Source organism: Chenopodium album, chromosome 9 (genome assembly GCF_948465745.1).
Source record: "Chenopodium album chromosome 9, dcCheAlbu1.1, whole genome shotgun sequence".
Lineage (NCBI taxonomy): Eukaryota > Viridiplantae > Streptophyta > Magnoliopsida > Caryophyllales > Amaranthaceae > Chenopodium > Chenopodium album.
This window is the reverse complement of record NC_137842.1, coordinates 7168338-7190238: the sequence shown is the minus strand read 5'-3', so window position 1 is coordinate 7190238 and position 21901 is coordinate 7168338. Positions and strand designations below refer to the sequence as shown.

Genomic DNA, 21901 nt, shown 5'->3' with positions numbered 1-21901 from the left:
AAAGGGCAAACGATCGATATGTTTATTGTACTAGATCTATGTGTTTGTCTATATATATCGCCAAGGCTCTCTGTGGATAACTTTACTTGTTACGTACTTTCTATATAAACAATATAAAAAGAAACATATATTCCATCCACCCACATTTTTAGTCCAATTTTTTTGGGGGCAAATACTTTGAAATAAATGGAAGGGTAAGGGATCATCTCTCTAAGCTAAGCACAAATGTAATTAGAAAAACTCGAATTTATAATCTCAAAGGCATAAGATAGATTTCCAATCAAATACACGCAACAAACCTAGCTTAGTATACCTAGTTAATAAATGTATGTAGAATAACTCTCATTTAAAGCTACTTTAGATTATAAATCTGATAACGTTTGTACATCTAACTGTATTTTTATTGTTTTATGTGCAATCGAATATCAACTACGAGTAATTTGATTTGGACGGAAAGAGTATGGACATTGGAAGACTTGGAACCTATAATTGATATTTAGCCACATGACTTATAAGTGTGTAACTTATAGTTTAATACAATAATGTTGCGTACTTGTAGAAACCGATTACCTACCAAATCACCTAAATTCGTCACAATGTAGTGAAAATAGTAGCCAATTTGAGCGCAAAATCAGTGAAACTATATACCCACACCTTTTGGATTCACATGACCCTAAGATAATGCCATATAACTAATTCCAATAACCAAGTGTCCAAGTGTCTTAGTCCAACTACAATATTTTCCATAAATAATCGTTAAAAAGGGCAAAAAATAAAAGTGCCAATTATATAGAGTGTAAGAGAAAGAAAATTTGTGCATTATTTATTCACAAGATGTTGCTATTTTTGTCTTTATTTGTAACTTCCAAATCAACTTCTTTTCATAGGGTCATTTAATACCTCCTATTTATACCCACTTCAATTAGCACACTCTTCAATATATACTCATTTCTCTTGATCCCTAAACACTAAGCATTAGTACAACTTCTTTTAAATATTACTATTTCCTTTTCCCCACAAAATATAGAAAAAAAAAAATAATGGCCCCTTTTGTGTGTCTCATTACTCTTCTTCTTGTGTCTCATCTATGCAATGCACAACCTTCCCCTGGCTACTACCCTAGTTCCCAAGTTGCTCCTTTGAGTTTCAATCAAGGGTATAGAACTCTATGGGGTCCTCAACACCAAACGTTCCAACAAGGCACTGTCACGGTCTGGCTCGACCGTAGTACTGGTAATCAATCAATTATTTTATTTTTTTTCTTTTTGTTTTGGCTAAGAGCTCTCTAATTTGTCTTGTTAATATGCATATCACTCTCATAAACTTCCGAATTACGGTTTTCAATCCTCATTAACACTGTTATAGTGACTTTTTTTAGTAAAAGTTAGCATGGGTGATAACCTAATAACCAATATATCGAGGAGATAAATTTTTTTTTTTTTTTTTTATTAAGCCTACTTAGCAATAGTTTAATATACATAACTTTTATTTTTGTAATAGTATACTCGTGGTGCTCTTTTTTATTTGTCATACCATAAATAGTAGTGCACCATAATTTTGGACTAACTATTTACAGTATTAAAGAATTTCTAATATTTCAGGTGCTTTTTCAAGTGGTTAAATTTATAATCAAAACCACCACATGAAACCTCATATCAATGGCTTGACTGAGACATATAACTATTCATAAGAACTATGAACCTACTTATTATCAATCTTTTTAATGTCAAAACTCAATTAAAACAACTTTAATTTAAGCCAAATGATAAAATTGAAATCCATGTAATATTAATTAAATTAAATTGTCAATAAATCTAATATTTTTTCTCTCTAACCACTTATATTTATTGTTACATTTAAGAATTTTGTTAAATATTTTAGTTTTATAAAGTTTGTATTATTTGAATTAAATGGTGTACTAATATTTTTGTTAATAATAGGTAGTGGATTCAAGTCCTTGAAACGGTATCAATCGGGTTACTTCAGTGCCGCAATGAAGCTCCAACCCGGCTACACTGCCGGAGTGATCACATCCTTCTACGTAAGAAAATTTAAAATCCTACAAATTCGACTTTATATTATTCACTTTCGTACAAAAAATTATACAGTACACATAACAGAGCGAGTATAATTAAGACTGTAGTAATGTGAGTATGTGACAGAGTGACTATAAAGAGACTATATACACTCCGTCCATTTAACTTTCAAAATAGAATTTAATTTAAGAAAGAAAATATTTTAATTAAAGAAACTTTTAGGTGGTGATTACCTACTAATTAAATAATTATTTATATAAAATTGTAATTAATTTTTGGCAGCTTTCAAATCAAGAAGATTTTCCTGGTCACCATGATGAAGTTGATATTGAATTTCTTGGAACAACCCCTGGAAAACCATATGTATTACAAACAAATGTTTATGTAGAAGGAAGTGGAGATGGAAGGCTTATTGGAAGAGAAATGAAATTTCATTTATGGTTTGATCCTACCAAAGATTTTCACAACTATGCGATTTTCTGGTCACAAAACGACATAATGTACGTATCGTTTTCCCTATTCCTCTTTTTAGTTATTCGATTTTATTCCATTTATATATATAATAATATAATATCTAACCACTAAATTTAAATCACGTACATATTATATATATGGCTTATGGCAATTTGTCGGTTAATGTGGTAAATTTCTTACCTTCTCAATAAATTATTCATAACCTTAAAAGAGTATTGCTTACTCGAGAGCAAAAGGTGCAAAATTTGTCCTATGATCGATCAACAATGGACGTGAAAAAATGGTATTTTCCTTTTGTTAACATGACGTCTATTTCATAAGCTAACAGCAAGGCGTATCTTTTTTAGATTTATTCATGGCATAATTAATTATTGATAGAAAAGATTTATAGAGATTGATGGGATATCCTAACTAGAGTGTGAGTCCATAATATATAGTATTGTCATGCTAGAAAAATTAGGGGAAGCGTATCAACGTTGTACTTAACCTAAAATTAATGTATAATAAGAGTGAACTCTTGGGCTTTAAGAGATACACGTCGCTACTTTGTCATACACAAACCAATAAAAATTATATGGTTTTATCAAGGATTAATATAGAGGTGAAGAACGATGCTAAGAGGAAATTACGAAAATGACTCATCTTTTCAATCTGAGAGTCGGTCCTCGTTTATAGTTTCTAGGAATGTAATTTAGGGACGGAGAGAGTAGTACATTTGTAACGCAATGATTCCATAGGCGACCAACCCCAAAAACGACCCCCGGCCCTAGTTCCTCTCAATGCATGAAGGTTAATTAAGATCCCATAATAAGATAATGGACCATTGGACGTACAATATTGTAAAAAAGAGGGAGACAAGAAGTATACCCTTGAAAAAAAGATGAACCGACACCTCACCAAAACATTGACATTAACATGCACAAACTTAAGGAAGAGTAGTACGCCATAACTTAATTTAGATCACCTTTGTCGGAATTAATAATGGAGGTTGACAATCAATTATATAAATATTTGGCCGTACTATTTTAGGTTCAATTATTGGTACCTTTACTAAAAAATGACCAAATCCGTATTTGCATTAGGGCAGTTGATTAATTTAATGTTCAACATTAAATTTCTTTTGACTATTTTATATGACTAATTTGATTTCTTTGAATGAGTTTAATTACTGTATTTTGTCAAATCTTAACAAGTTATTTTTTTATGTAGAACTTAGTTCAACTTAAAAATATTAAAGGGTGTAGTAATTGTAAATTAAACTTGTGATAATTAATTACAAGTATAATATTTTATTTGAAATAAGTCAAAAATAAGTTAAATAGAATATAATCTATTCGTAGATAATACACTACAATTCTAGTATGTCCATTCAAAATTTCAATAACTATATAATTTTAAAATTTTCATATAACAAACAACAACATCGTAGCGAGAAAAAAAAAAAAAAAAAAAAAAAAAAAAAAAAAAACGATGAAAATTTATTTAAATGGTATATACGGTGAAGAATTGGAGGTTTGTAATTTAAAAGAGAAGGATGGTTTCGATGTTTTGGTTGAATTCCTTAGAAATAATTTAGATCATATGTGACCGATGATTTTTGGGATGAACTGAATTTAATAGAAATATGCTTTTCTAGAACATAAGATATTAGAATTGATGGTTAATATTAAAATATATAAGTCATAAAATGAAGTTTAGTTTATTGCTTTAGGGTTTTGGAAAGAGTAATTATTAACTACCAATACTTGTGTGACAAGTCATGAACAATAATTGTGGATACTATTATAGGAAAGATCACATTCAATCAATAACAATTTATAATTAAGATAATGACGTTAATAATGATTATTGATCACAGATGGCTAAGCTAGTGCTTGGCTTATTATTATTGGTGAAGAAATATAAAGTACTCTCATAATTTAATTGAATGATTCGTTAATTTTTAAGATCTTTGCTTTATCAGACAAATGAATGAATAATTAGTAGATCGACTAGATTTATATAATCCAACACTCTTCCAATGGAAAATTATGGTACAATATCACATATGAGTTTGACAACCAATTAAGATTTTAAATACAATCACATTTAAGCTAACCAATAAAAACAAGTTGATAACTTACCTACAAGTTTTAATTTTTTAACATCCATCATGTAAGAGAAAAGCTTCTAACATGTGATTATAATCGAAATTTCCCTTTTAAAATAAGCTATATTAGAATATTTACTTTACCCTACTATTACGATTTATGGTTTCTTTTATTGCGAGAAATATATAAACATACGTATATATAATTCATCGCCTCAAACTTGTGCACATCTCCCCTTACCTCTATACTAATATGAAAACTCAACCCGTCGACTACATCGTCCTAATCAGGGTATCCACCTCCACCACCTCCTCCAAATGAAAATGATGTAACATCATGAAAATTTACAAAAAAAAAAACACATTAAAAATAGAAACCTAAGTATCTTAAATGGTCCCTTTGATGTAAAATGTAGGGATGATAATAGCCCATCTAAACATGAAAAGGAATGTTGTAAAGTGACCAATTAAGCCAAATTATAAACGGGCCATAATTATAAGGATGTCACAAATCAAAGTTTTGATTTCTAAGACAAATGGCATAAACACATTTGTCCTATTTCCTCAAAAATCAATATAACTATTATTATTATCACTATAATGTACGGAGTATTATGGGTGATGCTAGATGTAGCTCTAATTGCTATATGTAAGTATTAAATACACTCTTGAAAATTGAATAAAATTAGAAGATTATGACAAAAACACGCGTAAATCAGTGTTATTAGTGTTTATATTTTTATGATTTCCTAAGATTTTCTAGTGTGTATTTAGTACTTAATATGTAACCCTAAGGACTATTTGTAGCATCTTCCTTATATATTATTTATACAATAATGTTGAAATTAATGAAATTTAATGTGCCACGTTGCAGATTCTTAGTGGATGATGTGCCTATAAGAAGGTACCCTAGAAAAAGTGATGCCACGTTTCCTCAAAGGCCCATGTACATGTATGGATCAATTTGGGATGCTTCATCTTGGGCCACTGAAGATGGTAAAATCAAAGCCAATTACAATTATCAACCTTTTGTGGGGCAATATCGTAATTTCAAGATTGCGGGCTGTGAATTTGGTGGGCCTAAAGGATCATGTCATCTTCCAAAAATGTCACCTTCTGGGCCCAATAACCTCAGCCCACAACAAGTCGCAGCGATGACGTGGGCCCAAAGAAACTACTTGGTTTATGATTATTGCAAGGATTCTAAGAGAGATCATACCCTTACACCTGAGTGTTGATAATTGAGTTATACTTCTGTACTTCGTTTTATGTTGTTGTTGGTTTGCAGTGTGTCGTTTTGATTTATTTTCCATATTTACAAAAAAAAAAAGGGAAAATGTTATGATTGAGATATTGTTGATGTTTTACTTTTATTTTACTTGTAAAGGTTTACGAGTGTGGTGTCTAAGATGTAAATTTTGAGAAGGCGAATGGTCTTCCATTAAAGGATTGAAATAAAGGCATTATACGTTATATATACAAATTTACTTTCTGGATACATTCTGCTTTTATAATCATTCATCTAACTGTTCAATAGATTCAAGGTGACTTTTTTTTAGCATCATACTTCTTTTGGCACAATTTTATTTCATGGTGACACCACATGAAGTATTTAAAGGTAGTAGTCCTTTATTTGTTATGTGGAGTCATCACATGTTTAAAATGTTAATCACATAAAGAGTAAGAGGATATGTGCCAAAACTTTTGGAGCAAAAAATGCCTAAACCCGAGAAGGAACACTGTGATGGAATGGCATTGAATTGTGACGAAGCTCCACTGGATATTGACATCAAGGGTGGTGGAAAGGTGGTCGTCTTAAACACCAAGAACTTGCTCTTGGTGGGTGAGGTAGGCCTTGGGGCTGACCTTGTTAGGCTCAATGGAAAAGCTATGTGCTCTACAGGGTTCTCTTGTGACTCTGCCTACCAGGTGACTTTCATCGTCAGAGGTAGTGGTCAAGTTCAAGTAGTCGGGGTTGAAGGTAAAGAGGGTGTTGGAGATTGGTGACCACGATCACAGCTGGCAATCTGTTCATTGTGCCCCGGATTTTTGTTGTTTTAAAGATTGCGCGGATGATGATGGCTTGGAGTGGTTTTCTATCATCTCTACTCCGAAATAAAAAACAGACTCCTTCAGTCCTCTGTTTTGTATTGGTATATTTAGTTTTTGTTATTTAGACTAAAGATTGATTTCTAATAGCTTTTCCGCGGTGTTTGCAGTCCTGTTTATACACACTTAGCAGGGAAGACTTCAGTCTGGAAGGCGTTATCACCACAAGTGCTGGAAGCCGTGTCAAGGTGCCTGCTGAGATCAAGCAGCAATTCCACTCAACAAGGACTTCTGATGAGATTTTCTTCCCTCCAAATTAAGAAAATGAATGCTGAGTACTTACCAGAAATTGATGCTATGGTTGGACTATTTGAATAAGCAACTTTCGCATATAGGATGCGATTCTATTTAATTATGGATTCTGTTTTGAATGTTCATGAAAATATGTAACCCTTTTTTTTTTCGTAAATTTTTCTTGGTTTTTTTTTAAAAAAAATAAATTAATTAAAAATTAAAAAAAATTAAAAAATCTATAACAATGTAAATATCATAACATGATTTTCTAAGAGAGAACGGATAATAAGGATTACTTACTCTCAGGTGAATGGAATGCGAAGAACCCCCCCACCCCCCAAAAAAAATAAATTAATTTAAAATATCTTTTTTGATTATATGTACTTAAGAAATTAAAGATTACTAGTCTACTTTTGTCAAAAAAATAATTAAAATAAAAATAAAATTACCATAGAAGACATACTCAAGACTAAAACACTTGTCAAGTATCATTTGAACATATAAATTAAGAGTTCAACACAAGTAAGCATTCCCCTGTGTACTCTTCCAACTCAACCTTCATTTGTACATTATAGCGTGAGTGATTGGACATACCACAGACACTGAGGCTAGCTTAGTTCATTCAAGGGGCATTGCTTGACGTTTGGAGGTGTTGCTAGGAAGTGCATTTTGAAGGCACAAGAGAGTGGCTGTGTGGTGCGGTGTTGCCACTGTGGAAACGCCTGACTCGAGGGCACTTATCGAGTGATGCACAATGCAATAATGCATGACTAGTCTAGGGCATAGTGAACACGTGATAGTATGCTAACTCATGGTTAGATCAAGCTTAACATAATACACTTAAGTGTATATATAATTTTTTTTTTTTTTTTTTTTTTTTTTTGGGCGGGGGTGGGGGGGAATATTTCACATAAATTAGCTGAATTGCCATTTTTTTTTTTTTCAAATAATGTTTTACAATGTAATACACTAATACATGCTGAACTGCTGACTTGCTTAACAATAACGTAACCTATTCATCTTCCCGTTTAGAAAATATAGGAGAGAAAAGCCAAATTATCAACCCGGTCATGTTCCCTAAGACTATTAAACCAACTATCCGTTTTCACTATAACAATCCCTAGTACTATAATATTATCTATCCGTTATCGCCAAAATCCCCTTCTACAAGATCACGTCTAAGAAAATGGGTCACTTAGCAACCTCGACATGGGGCAAAACTACGACGATGGAAAAAATTGATTTCAACTTACGGGTTTCCCTTTAGTGGAGCCAATTCTTTATCTTGCTCGTCTGTTGGATGAGGGGGTTTTTGGGTGTTTTCCCTCAAGAAGCTTTTCGCATATAGTGACCCGAAGACTATAACCTGGTGGAGGATAATGCATTATTATTAAACAAATATTACTGCAATTTTGGACAAAAATACCAAAAGGTCAAAGGTCTTACTGCTCCAAGCCATTGTAATGGGCTTAAAGGATGAGCAAACCACAGGCATGAGAGTAGGATGCTGATAAGCTGCATTTATAGAGGACATTTGTTTACTCATTGTAGCAGCAATAACAAAGAAACAAAAACGAAACATGTAAAGCAAAACTCACCTGTCTTGTAGTCATTATGGTCGCAAAAGTGAGAGCACCAAAGGTCCGAATTGTATAAGAAATGAAGAACTGACTAGCAGTAGCTACCTGTACAAGCTCCAATATTAGCTACTATGATGCACCACCAACTTACATGAAAAATAGAAGATTAAGACATGTTGCAATTGAGTTTCCCAAGATTGGCATATGAACTGTTAGAATAATAGATTAAGAGAAAAGATATGAATCTTACAATAGAGAGCAATACAATATCGTATAAACAATCATTGTGTCTATGAATAAAATCTATAGCTGCTAGAAGTTGCCCTTGCAATACAAGTCCTGCCAAGCAAAAGAACGAATTCATCAAAATATGCGCAAAAGTCCACATTCCACGGGTAATTGTGTTTATGAAATCAATCCGATCCAAAGCAAACACATCAAAGGTATTAAAGATTTTGGTTTCAGTAATTTTAACACATGTCAGGTGACTTAGAGTTCAAAGTAACAGTAACATGGCATGCATCTTATGTAAATTCAATATGTTAATATCCATCCTCACACATCAGAATAAAACAAATTGACCAACAGGGAATGCATGAAGCAATAGAATTAACATTGTATACCTACCAGTCAAACTTAGCACACAGGAGCACAATGTTGTATAAAATATTTGGTTGTGTATTTCCATATTGTAACCTTTGAATAATTTGTCTTGGAATGTGCTTGTAAAGCCATCAAATCTGCACCACAAGGAAACAATGACACTTATGATGTTTAAGCTATTTGAGACATTGAAGTCAGGAAAGAAGACTGCAAAGTATGCTATTTCACCAAATAAATACAAGTAAGACACTTTATAACAAGACAGGGAAATAAGTACATAAACAAAATGTTCTGACAATCCCAAGATGTCTCAAATTGTCAAAAATCGAAACAAGTCCACAGAAACATAGGGTGAAATAGAGTGCTTTGTATAGTTTCTCATTCCCAGATCACGTGCAAAGAAAAAGAGTACTCCGACACCCTATCCTTCTTCAAATATAGGATGCAAATGATATCATCTATAAATTCAGCAATATTGTATCTCCCTCACTTTATCGTATTCCAGTCTAAGCAAGACCTATAGAGAATATCTCTGCTTCAAGTGTAAACATATTGACCTCCTCCTTAACTAAAGAGTGGAGTAGAGGGGATGGTTAGGATGTTACTGCTTACGAGAGGAATAAGGGAACATTTTTGCAGAAAAATATCAGGTAGTAAGTTAGGGTACTATAGACCTTCCTCACACACTGTTAAACTCATAGGAAAGGAAGATGTGCATCAAGTCAACCAGTATGTGAAACTCAAAGCAGCACAACACGGGATAAAATACTGAGTTAAAGTGCAAGACTAATACCCAAGATAGCCGGCCATGAGGGACATACCCCAAACCGTGCTCTCTCTCCCTTTCTTGTAGGGGCTGATATCATCTCCTGCCTGTATTGAGGAGGCAACAACAACAAAAGGGTCATGACTCCCAAAAAGAGAAAAAAAAGAGGGGGGGGGGGGGGGGGGGGGGGGGGGGGGGGGGGGTCACTACCCAATTGTGATGGCCAATAATAAGACAACTTTCAACTAATACAGTTCAAGATTAATACTTTTTTTTTTTTTTAATTGCACCATTATCCTTTTTGGGAAGTTACATATTAATTGCACCATTTCCTTATTTGGTATGTTTTTTTAACCTTTTGGTCATGTTCAATTGTTCACACACAAAATACCCAACTTAGCCTTGTTCACATGTCATAACCACCATTATTACCCCACCTTTTCTCTCTCTATCATTTGTTTTTGTCACATAAGCACTTTTGACATACTCCATCTTTTACACTATTTATTACATTTTGTGCCATACCAAATGGTGCAATAAAAAAGAATGGAGGAAGTATAAAGCAAGCATTTCCTTCTACAAGACATATTTACATTGAATATGAGCATTAGCACGCTACCACTACATGATTAGATGCTGACGCCTAAAAATCCAAGAGAAATGATAGGGAAATTTTCTATAAAGAATACTCTAGCTATAATGAACAACAAAACACCAATTCAAATGCATGAAGATGATTACAACAGCACTAACAATCACAATCTCAAGCTGCACAAATATTTAAACAAAACCATAATACTAACCGGATACAGAATAAACACAGAACATCCAACGGTTACAAGGACAGCCCACAAATAATCGAGCCCCTTGTATCTTTTCTGCATGATTATAGAACCCCAAATCTGCAAATGCAAGGAAAAAAGAGTGGATCAAATATCTAGCAAAGAAAGCTAATAAATAAGATATGCAGAAATATCGCTAGCCTTGGCCGTTTGGATATTTTTGAAACAAGCTATTAACACTAGTCATTTTCCACTTACCATGACTGGTATCATTTTGGCACATTTTGCAAGAGTCTGGACAGGAAAACTGACATATTTAAGCGCCTGAAAGAAAGCAAGAAGGTTGGTTTAAAATCTGATCCCAAACTTCCAGCATTAACAAATTGATCATGATTTTCATCAAATTCACTTCCATCTCAGGAGCATTTACTCACTTCATACTGGCATGTTGTGGTTAGAATATTTGTTACAGACACCAAGCAGTACTTATAAACAGGGGCAACAGGATCCAAAGCTTTCTTACTCGCCTAAAGAAACAAATCAATGAATGGCAAGCGTCAAAACCACGACACAATTAACGAATAATTTCATACACAACATAGACATATCAGCATCACAACAAAACAGCAGATATGCAATGTCGAGTACATTACAGCCAAATCAGTTCACAACATATCTAGACCAATTCAATAACAATTTTACCACTAAAGAAGCAGCAGATACAGCTGAGGTCGTAAGACGATTGCAGAAGACTAGAAATAGTGAGAATGTGAAAAATTCTTTGTTTTGCCCATACGGAATTCTCATGAGCTTTTCCTGCAAGATCACAAAATCTTCAGCTCAGTACACCACAGAAATAAGCAAAACGTAACATTCTTCAACTCAATTAATAAATACAATAAGCAAAAAATTCAACATTCATCACACCAAATGCTGCCTTCAAATCTTCCATCTTAATCATATCGCCGCGATTTTTGATGATTTCAAGTCAAAAACCACTAATTTCTGCACATATTAATCGTATTTCTACATTTCATTACAACTTAAATTTCACTAAATATTAATTGCAAATTAGATATAAATCAACAACAAAACTCTTTTTAAAATGTTCCACTATAATTACTGAGCTCGCAACTTATTTTCATATATTTCAGTTAATCAACATTATCCAAAAATAACATTAAAAACTGTTGAAAAATCAACACAGATAACAACAAAGCCATTACAGACAAAAATAAAATAACAATAAAGACGAAAATCATCAAGTTTGATTGTTTTACAAATTAATCGGACATAATTAGGGTTTAAATTACCTGCAAAACACCATAGATTACGAGAGTAACCATGATTCCGCCGACAGCAAAAGCTCCTTTTAATAGCTTGTTATCTTTCACAGCTACCACCGGAGAATCCATTGTTAAGATTTTTCTGGAAAATTAATCAATTCATCTTGAAAACAATCTCCAGAAAGTACAAAAACGAAGAAAATTTAATTCGATTTAGATCCAAGAAATTGAAAATCTTCGATTTTTGGCCCAAATTTAAACCCTAAATCCCTAATTAGAAAAATTGTACGGAGTAATAAACAGTTCACCCTTTTCGAAGAAGAAACCCAGCTAAGAGAGAAAAGAAAAATGTCTGTTTGTTTGCCACGTAGGATTTCAATTGACAAACGTGGACCCCAGATCGTTTTATTTAGTTGGTACAATTTGGTTGGGTCCACTTTTAACCAAGGGTCAAATTAGTCACATCTCAATCCCCCGCAACAACAATCGGAAGGGGACTGGAACCTAACCATCCAAAACTGATCCCCGAATCCGGATTAGCCTAAAGGGTGAACCGGGTGAAACACCAAAAAAAAATTAGTCACATCTCATCGCATGCACTGTGGTCCGTGGTGGTCTAATTTTAGTGACCTTGTTTTTTAGGCCCTAAATTTTAAACTGGTTAACACGTGAACAAGGTGGAGATGGATATAAAAATAAAATCATTTTGTGCCAAACAGGAAAATGGTACGGAGTATAATTAATACTTTGTTTGTAAATTCCTAAAATATTACTCGTAATATTAATAATTAATATTTTTACTTTTATTTCTGTTATTATTTAATTGTCTTCAAGGCACTCATTAAATTTTGCCAAATTTTATTGATCGAATTAATGAGTTTTGACGTGTTTTGCCAAAAAAAAAGAAAAAAAATTGAGTTTGATGTATTTAAATTTTCAAAGATTATGGAGTATAATTTGCCTTGGAAGCCACTCTTACCTTTTTTTTTTTTTTTTTTTTTTTTTGAGGAAATCACTCTTTACCTATTTTGCCTTGGCAATAAAGGCACCTAAAATAATTCTGAAAATATTATCTAAGTAAGATAGGATACTAATTTAACCTATTCACCGAGGTTATCCCTCAATATGTTAAAAGTCATTAACTAGTTTGCGTTTTAAGCTACTCTTCTTTTTCCACTTCGTTCTTTCTGTCAACAAAAGTTGGAAAAAAAAAAAAAAACAAAACAAAAAAACAGAGTGATCAATTGATCATAGCAATCCACCAACGACAACCACCATTTTTTCCTTAAAAAAAACGACAACCACCATTTCACAAGTTTTCTCGGCGACCTGAAATTCTTCCCCATCGTTTTTTCCTACCTTCAATTGTGAGGTAAGCCCTAATTATCCCATTAATGATTTTAATATTCATCATGTATATTGTATTTTGTATCCTAACTGAATTTGAAATTAGGTTGATGTATGGGCTTATAAGTTTCTGTTTTCTAGAGTTTATTAAAAAAAAATAAAAAAATTCTCATCTTTGTATTGTTTGATCAACGAAAAAAAAAAGTCAATTTCTAACCAATGATAATAACTCTATTAATCGTCTCCAATGTTAATTCTTACATCATAGTTCTGCTTCTTCATAAATCATACATCAACACCTTAACGAGCCATTGCTAGTTATTAGTGTCAACAACATCGCTTTCCCAACGAGGTTAACTCTTCTTCTCTTTTCTTTAGGTTATAATTATCGGCGCCTGATTAGAGTAAATGTATAGATTTGGGTTTAAATTTGTTAATTAAAAACAAATCTAATTATAACTAAAATTAATTCCTGTCAAAAATTAAATAAAAATAAAAAATAAATTACTAAGGATTCGTTTGGCATTGCTGTGGCTTTCTGTTTTTTGGTTTTTTGTTGTATAAAAGTATATGATATATGTCACATAATGAATAAAAAAATTATTTAAACCTATAAAAATCATAATGAATTTGAAAACTAACAAAAAAAAAAAGTGGAAAACACCTTTTTAATTGTTTCTTGTTTTTGGTTCTTAGTTTTTCTAAAAAAAAAAAAATAGAAAACTCAAAACAAAAAATGATGTCAAACAAGCCCTAAATTCTACTATTGTTATTGCTGGCGCCTCTTAGCATTAACAATATCGAAGAAATAAAAAAAATATTAAAAAAAAAAATTAAAAATTGACCTTTTTTTTTGCAGCCATTATAAAAGCAAGTTCCCTCAAAAAAATAAAAAAGCGCTCCTTCTCCTTCCTCTGCAATTTTGTTATGGAGGGATCATCAGTTAAGCTCCCGAAAGCCGGGGAGCGAAACATACTCGTGACGAGCGCGCTTCCATATGTGAACAACCTGCCTCATCTAGGAAACATAATCGGATCAGTGCTGAGCGCCGATGTGTTCGCTAGGTTCTGCCGGTTAAGGGGGTATAATGTATTGTTCGTTTGCGGTACCGATGAATACGGTACCAGTACCGAGGTTAGGGCTGCTAAGGAGAATGTTTTGCCTCGAGAGATTTGCGATAAGTACCATCCTTTGCATAAGGAGGTTTATCAATGGTTTGATATAAGTTTTGATCAATTTGGTCGTACTTCTACTCATCAACACACTGTTGTTTGTCATCAAGTGTTCAATTCACTGTTTCAGAATAATCTTTTGGCGGAAGATACAATTGAACAGGTTTAATTATTTCTTCTTACTAAATTATTTTTATTTAGGGTTTAGTTGTGTTGAATTTTGCTTAATTTTTGTGTTGTTGTTTGTAATTGATAGTTGCTTTAGTCTATGATTACTTCGTTTAATCTATGATTACTTCGTATTTTTTTTTGTGAGTGAGTAATAATTGTGTTGTGCTTCGTAATTTATAGTTGCTTTAATCGATAACTTTTTTTTTTTTCCTGTTAGTAATTTGCTTCATTTTTGAGTTATTTTTCGTAAATCATAATTGATAGATACTTTAATCAATATATTTTTTTTTTTTTGGTGAGGAAATCATAATTTGGCTTAATTTCTATGCGTTTATCGATTTAACTATATGTCTATATGTACGGAGTAGTAGCTTCTAGGGTTTCATGTGTTTTTTTATAATTGATTATATTATAATTAAGCTAATTTAATTAATTAAGTACTTAGGGTTTTATGTAATTTTGGTGTGTTTTGCTTGTTTTTGAGTTTGTCGATTTAGTTAATTCATGATTGTCCTAGGAATCTATTCAAAGGTTTAATTAGATTTTAAGACATTATAATAAGTTGTGCATTTTTGTATTTTCCTTGTTCATCATGCGGTGTTATGAATTTGGAGGAAGCAAGTAGTGTTTCTTTTAATTGCTAATTCAATAAGCTTAGAGTGCACCTGCTTGATATAGTATATTGATCGAGTATTCCGATATAGTATATTGATCGAGTATTCCGAGTAATGTAGATCACTTATTCTACCCAAGAAAACAAAATGTTGGTCATATAGCTTGTTGTTAGTTTTATGCATCATGTTTTACAGCCTAGATGACTCATTAGTTTTGTGATTTCTTTTCTTTTCCAGTTGTATTGTCAAAATTGTTTGAAGTTTTTGGCGGACAGTTTTGTTGAAGGTCACTGCCCTCACTGCCGTGGATCTTGTAAAGGCGATCAATGTGAGGATTGCAGTGCACATTTAAATGCTCGAGATTTATTAGACCCTATCTGCAAGATTTGTCAGAGTTCAACCCCAACACTCCGCTCCACAGAACATCTATTTCTACAACTAGCAACTGTGCAGCAGGATGTGCATGCCCTCTCTGAAAGGATTTATTTTTCGAATGATCAAGCATTGACTGATACTCAGAATCTTGTTTGTTTGGATAATAAACTCCCGCCAAAGTGCATAACTCGTGATCTTAAATGGGGGGTTCCTGTTCCTGTTGAAAAATTCAAAGACAAGGTAAAATATAGGAAATTCAAATCTTCAAATTTGTTTGGCTTCAATTCCTTTTGTGTTGAATATACTAGGCATGGTTTCTAATTGTTCCTTGTTTCTTGGTACCAGGTGATGTATGTTTGGTTTGATGCTCCCCTTGGTTATATATCTATCACAAAGTGTCACACATCCAAGTGGGAGCTGTGGTGGAAAAATCCACAGAATGTCGAGCTACACCAATTCATGGGAAAAGACAATGTTTCATTTCATTCGGTAAACTTTTTTATTTTGAAACCTTTTTTACTTTTATTTTCATGCTTCCCCTTTTATTTATTAGAGCTAATTGCCTGAGTGTCACCCTTGCTTCAGGTTCATTTCCCTTCTTATCTGATAGGCACTGGGGAAAACTGGACCCTGCCTCATTCGATACATGCTACACACTTTCTTCTATTTGGAGCAGGTCCTTCCTAGCTCTTGCATTTTTTCTTGCATCGTTTGCTTTCTATATCTTAAGATGATTTCAAACTAATTATCAGTTTTTATGCCTTTTTAGGGAAATTTTCAAAGAGCAGGGGTATAGGAATTTTTGGTGATGAAGTGAAAGACACAAATATACCTGTAGAAGTATGGAGATATTACCTAGTTAGTGTTAGGCCAGAGGTAAGCAGTTGAAGTCACTATCTCTTTTTTTTAACCTTATTTATTCCCCCTCTTCTGAAACTATGTGTTTACATTTTGTAGACATCAGACTCAAGATTCTCTTGGGAGGACTTGCAAGCAAAACTCAATAGCGAGCTTGCTGATAATTTGGGCAATTTCATGAATCGTGTGCTCACCTTTGTCGCTAAGCCCCTCGGTATTGATATCTTTAGTTTATGCATGTGTTTCACTAACCAATGATGATATCTTTAATTTTTCTCTCCCTAAACATGAACATGCTAGTGCACTGACTAAAATGTTCATTGAGAAATCATGATGTTACTTTCTACTTATTTTGTACACATCATATGCATCTCACCTTGTTATGTAAATGACGGGATTTTATGTTTATTTAGGGGGATGAAAATAACTATGAATGTGACTATTGTCTCATTTAAACTGTATAAATTGTTGGTTCCCATAGTCTATAGATACTACTTATATATATATATATATATATATATATATATATATATATATAGGTGGCTTCTCAATCTAGCACCATTCAAGTAAAGATGATGAAAAAGGAGCATAGGTTGCAATGTTCCCTTGTAATATAAAAATTGTGATGTTCTCTTGTAATAAAAGTGACTTTCCACTTCGTTTTATTTCTTATTGTTAAATTTCTCCGCAGGCAAAGGATATAACTCTATTGTCCCTGATGTACCTGATGCTGTGCTCAATGAGATAGACAACAAGTTTGGTGATTCCCTTAAAGGTTATGTACAAGAATATGTCAAGTCTTTAGAGAAGGTAAACTTTGTCCTCCCATATCCTGAAGTTGCTGTCACTGCATGAGTGCATCTAGCTTGTCACCTAATATACTCTTTTCAATATTTTGTGTCTTAATTGCAGGGTAAGTTGAAAGATGGTCTAAGGGCTGCAATGGCTATTGCTAACGAGGGAAATCGATACTTCCAGGTAATGATGATTTTTGGCATGATCACCCATGCATTTTCATTAATCATTTCCCTTTCTGTTTATGTATGCCACTGACATTTTGCTTTCATAATTTCGTTACAGAGTACAGAAGTTTGGAAACTTTACATTGAAGACAGATCTAGGTGTTCTGTTGTTGTCAAGACTTTAGTTGGAGTTGTTTGCATTCTTGCATGCCTGCTTCAGCCATATATGCCATCATTCACCACAAAGGTATGTGTTTGTTGTGGCTTTGGCTCTTGAATTTTTTTTTGTCTTTCCTTTTCCACTGATTGATTTTCTGCTGTAATTTGAACTTGTGCTTGGCAATTTAGGTATTGAAGCAGCTTAAGCTGGAAGCTAGTGTGTTTACTCTTCATGATGAAGATATAGAAAGGGCTCAAAAGCCTTGGGAAATTGTTCCTGCTGGCCATAAAATAGGGAAGCCATGTCCTTTATTCAGGAAATTGGTATGATGCGATTACCCTTGCTAGCTCCTTCTCTATTTAGACAATCTGAACTTCCATTAGACTTTCTCACTTCATTTATTTTTTATTCTTCAGAGCGATGATGATATAAATGAACTGGAGAAAGAATTTTGTGGAAGCCAGACAGAACGCCATGAGAATGTGGTTTTACTCAACAAAAGCAAGGTAATTTATCTTTCAAATCATCTATTTTTGCCTAATGGTGTTACAACTATGTGGAATTAATCACTCAAGCTCTAGGAAGAAAACTGCTGGGGTTGAGATAGGTTCCGATCCTTATGTTATTTTTAATTATTTATGGAATTTTGGGTATCTAATTATGTCTGTTGGGAATTATTTATTTAGCTATTTGTGCATTAAATGTCTCTAATGACAAGTTATGTCACTGGTTATAGTTAAACTATAATTCACGTCAATGGGTGTAATTTTGCCTCTATTGTATCAATTTTTAAGATGATTATTATACTGCTGGTTATTAATGGTTTTTTTTTAATAAATTGTAATAACAGGTTGACGTTACAAAATAATGGGAGCTAAATATCTATGCAAGTGAAACAATAGCAAGCGTACAAAAACTTCAAACTATCAATGATCCCACTATGGCTGCTAAATATTTTGTAGTGACTTAATAAGTATTTATTTGCTATCTGATGTGAGATATGAATTGTAAAAGAAGAATCTGTAGGATTCCAGACTTCCAGTGATCAACTCTACTCACATGAGTTTCTAAAGCATGATTTATAACATAGTTCATAAAAACTTTCTTCCAAGCCTTTTTAATATTAATTGTGCTACGACTATGGATCCTCACTGCTGCTAGAGGATGAAACTGGTTATCGTGATGTTACTGAACTTTAACATCTTTTTTTCATACCATAAGTATAGCTATGGTTGGTGGATAAGTATTCATACTATTACTTTTTGAAGATTTAATACCTTAATATCGTAAAAAGAAATAGCAAAGCATGTCATGTCATCTTTTAGCGCACTCCATCAACACTAACATGGATTTGCTTATTTTTCTACATTTTAGTAATGTTCTGACAGTATCTACTGTCATCTTTCATATCTATTCTAAAGGAACGAAAGAATTTTCTGATATTGTAGCTTGGATCTGGCACAGCAAGCTCCGTTTAACACTGCACTTCGCGTGATACAGTTGTTGTGGATCTACCATCTTCAAACAGACATTGTGGTTTACATGTCTTCTTGCTAAATATTATTTGGTCTGCATATTAAGGGCACATGCCTGCATGAAACAATTTAACATTGTGCTTTTATGCCTTCAATTTTTGTCACCCTTTAATGTCATACTGACGTAACAAACATGGAATCTTATTCTGTCTTAGAAAACATCCTATCTTTCACCATTTTCGTAAAACTGAAATTGGCTTGTGCCAATGCCTGTCTTTAAATTCTTGAGCTTATGAATTCTGTACTGCTGCCCTCTTGTTAATGTTAGTACTTTGAAGTGAATATTAAGTTTAATTGATGGAACACTAGTCATGATGGGTGATATCTCAAATTGGGTCTAGAGACATTGTTGTTACTTAGCAATAAACTCATTCTGAGTTTCTAGAAAAACTCAGGTTCCCAAGGCAGCATAGTCTGTTTATATGATGTCTTTATTTATTTCAGTGCTTGTGCAGTTGTGCTTGTAGCCCTTTCATTTGTACGGTTTTGATTTCTGCTTATTTGGGTATGCGCTTTTTCAATTTTCTCTCATAAAACTTGCTTAAAAGATCTCCTTCTTTATTATTTAATAACTTATGCTGGTGGTGACTAGAGAAAAAGATGTGACTTGTGCAGTTGTAGCTGCTATACTTTGCTGGGAAGTAGGTTTGATGATGCTGATCCTGCTCTAGTTATTCTGTATAGGTATTTCTGCATCTCTATTGTTGTTGTTATGTTGGTTTTTCAGATTTTGGGTTGGATAATTTTACCTTATGAGATGTTTTTAGTGCATAATTTTTTACCTTTATTCTGAAATTGTAAGTTCTTTTAAAGCTTAATCTTAGATTAAATTGAAGAGTTGGGTTTGGTATATCATTGATTGCACTATCTAGCTCAAAACATGTATACTTGCATTCTTGTTTGATATTGACTTGAGTACTTGACCTTTAATTTGCTTATAAATAGATGATAAAAAAAATGGTGTAGTTTGCTACAATTTAGGCTCTTTTTACTGTTGGTTTCGTTGTTATCATTGCTCAGCTTGGAATGAATGTACGAAATGCTTAGTTATTGCTAGGGATCATACTTTGTTGATGATATAAACGCCAAATGTTTGATGAAATTTTCCGGGTAAACATTTTGTCTGAAATGCTTTATTTTTCTTTTCTGTAAGTGAGTGTAGCTTTTCCAGGATGTTATTATTGTTTTGTGACATCCAATATCCTTCCAAGGACGTGGATGCACGTTTGAGTGGTCCTTCAACAAAATAGATAATGTCAATGTTCTCTTACTTCATCCTGTTCATTGTGAGTTTTTGTTCCTATAATTTCTGCCTTCTATTAGGTTCATTGTGTGATTGTCCATCTTGATTGTTGATGCATGGATTAATTTGCATTGGCAGTTCTGTGGTTAATGATCACTTTCACACTAATTTGCTATTCTGGAATGTCCAAATTAAAGTCTATTTACTTCTTTTGCCTATATATGATTATTTGAGGCGATGACTGCCTGGATGCCCAAGGTAGACACCTTACTGTAGTAGATGACTAACTTCTATGCACTTGGGATTGCTGGATTGGGACGTTAGTTGAGGTGGGAAGGGGGAGTGTGACTGTTTTGCGACTTTGATCATTGGATTGTAAAGGTTTTTTCTTTAACAAGGTGTCTCTTCCCTTTTCCCGGCAGATTAGGTTCGCATTCTTCCCTGTGCATAGTTAAAACATTTAGGCATGGTGTTTGGAAAGCGCTCTGTCTATAGATCGTTTGTTGATGGGATATATTTCTGTCGTGAAAGCATGACCACAGTTGGCCCAGAATTTGCAAGTTTTATTGATCCCAGTTTGACTTGGAATAGTCTGAGGACCTTGTTGGTGACCATAGCACTGCAGATCAGCTAAGCTGCTCAGATGTTATCAGAGTCCAGTTATGGAAGTTATTATTTCTGAAGGATCAAAATCCAAAAAATTTGATTGTGATGGTAACATTGACGAGAAAGGTATGAAATCATTAAGTGATTACTCAATTGGTTTGGGGCAGGATTTCTCAGGTATTTCCATACTTGCTGCTGCAGCTTAGAGTGATCGATTAGATTATTCCACCAATGATGCTGGGAAGTGTCTGTCAGATGGGTGGTCCCTCAAATTGGGAGCATAATGAATCATTTTTTTCTGCATCCAACTTGAAAGAAAGCATTACAAGCATTCAATCATCCGACTTGCTTGGATCAGACATTAAACATGTTGGAGGAGTTTGCATGGTTGCTTTGCCTATTGATAGTATTCAAGTTGCTAGCGTGAGCAATGATGCTGATGTTGTTGGCATGAGTCCAATAAAGGAGTTTCAGAAAGTGGAGCAAAATGAGTCAATTGTGTCCACATCCCCTAAGAAAGAAAGAGTTGAATGTCTTGGATTGACTGTGTGGATCAGAATTCAGAAGTGATGCTGAAAGTAAGGCATTTGCTGACTCTCCAATTGAAGTTGCTGATAGAACATCAGAAAGTTCTGGTGCAACCTGAGATTTCGATTCCATTGGGATTTTAGTACTGTGATGGATGAGTGTGGAGTAATCCATTTGATGATACTATTGCTCAATCTAGTGGAAGTTACTCTGATGAATACTATGGATTCCCAAAATTTGAAGAATATGGAAGGTTCTGAGGCAGATAGATCTGTGATCAAGAACGTATATGCTAATATGTAGAGGTTTGGAGGCAAAGAAATTGGAAACTACTGTTAGTACTAGGGTGTTGCCAGACAATGCAGGCTCTA

At 33.5% G+C, this 21901-nt stretch overlaps 3 protein-coding genes and 1 pseudogene across 3 annotated transcripts; 3 read left to right on the top strand and 1 right to left on the bottom strand.

The window, feature by feature from the left end:
* Positions 1-787: 787 nt before the first annotated feature.
* Positions 788-6097, top strand: LOC145558340 (xyloglucan endotransglucosylase/hydrolase protein 31-like). Its single transcript, XM_081619554.1, has 4 exons — positions 788-1233; positions 1941-2041; positions 2319-2536; positions 5474-6097. Exons 1-4 carry the CDS (start codon positions 1041-1043, stop codon positions 5835-5837), a joined length of 876 nt encoding a protein of 291 aa, XP_081475680.1. The 5' UTR covers positions 788-1040; the 3' UTR covers positions 5838-6097.
* A 218-nt stretch (positions 6098-6315) lies between these two features.
* On the top strand, positions 6316-6968 carry LOC145559506 (glutelin type-A 2-like; annotated as a pseudogene).
* An 889-nt stretch (positions 6969-7857) lies between these two features.
* LOC145559505 (UDP-galactose/UDP-glucose transporter 5-like) lies at positions 7858-12265 on the bottom strand. Its single transcript, XM_081620921.1, has 11 exons — positions 11987-12265; positions 11376-11489; positions 11108-11200; positions 10932-10997; positions 10695-10793; positions 9919-9998; positions 9150-9262; positions 8773-8861; positions 8541-8627; positions 8389-8457; positions 7858-8308 (listed from the first exon to the last, which is right to left on the bottom strand). The coding sequence occupies exons 1-11, from the start codon at positions 12086-12088 to the stop codon at positions 8192-8194; spliced, it is 1029 nt and encodes a 342-aa protein (XP_081477047.1). The 5' UTR covers positions 12089-12265; the 3' UTR covers positions 7858-8191.
* A 1893-nt stretch (positions 12266-14158) lies between these two features.
* LOC145558338 (putative methionine--tRNA ligase) lies at positions 14159-20369 on the top strand. Its single transcript, XM_081619553.1, has 12 exons — positions 14159-14641; positions 15501-15878; positions 15984-16127; positions 16224-16314; positions 16408-16514; positions 16596-16710; positions 17188-17306; positions 17409-17474; positions 17577-17705; positions 17807-17941; positions 18035-18124; positions 18469-20369. The coding sequence occupies exons 1-12, from the start codon at positions 14234-14236 to the stop codon at positions 18484-18486; spliced, it is 1800 nt and encodes a 599-aa protein (XP_081475679.1). The 5' UTR covers positions 14159-14233; the 3' UTR covers positions 18487-20369.
* The last annotated feature ends 1532 nt before the right edge of the window (positions 20370-21901 follow it).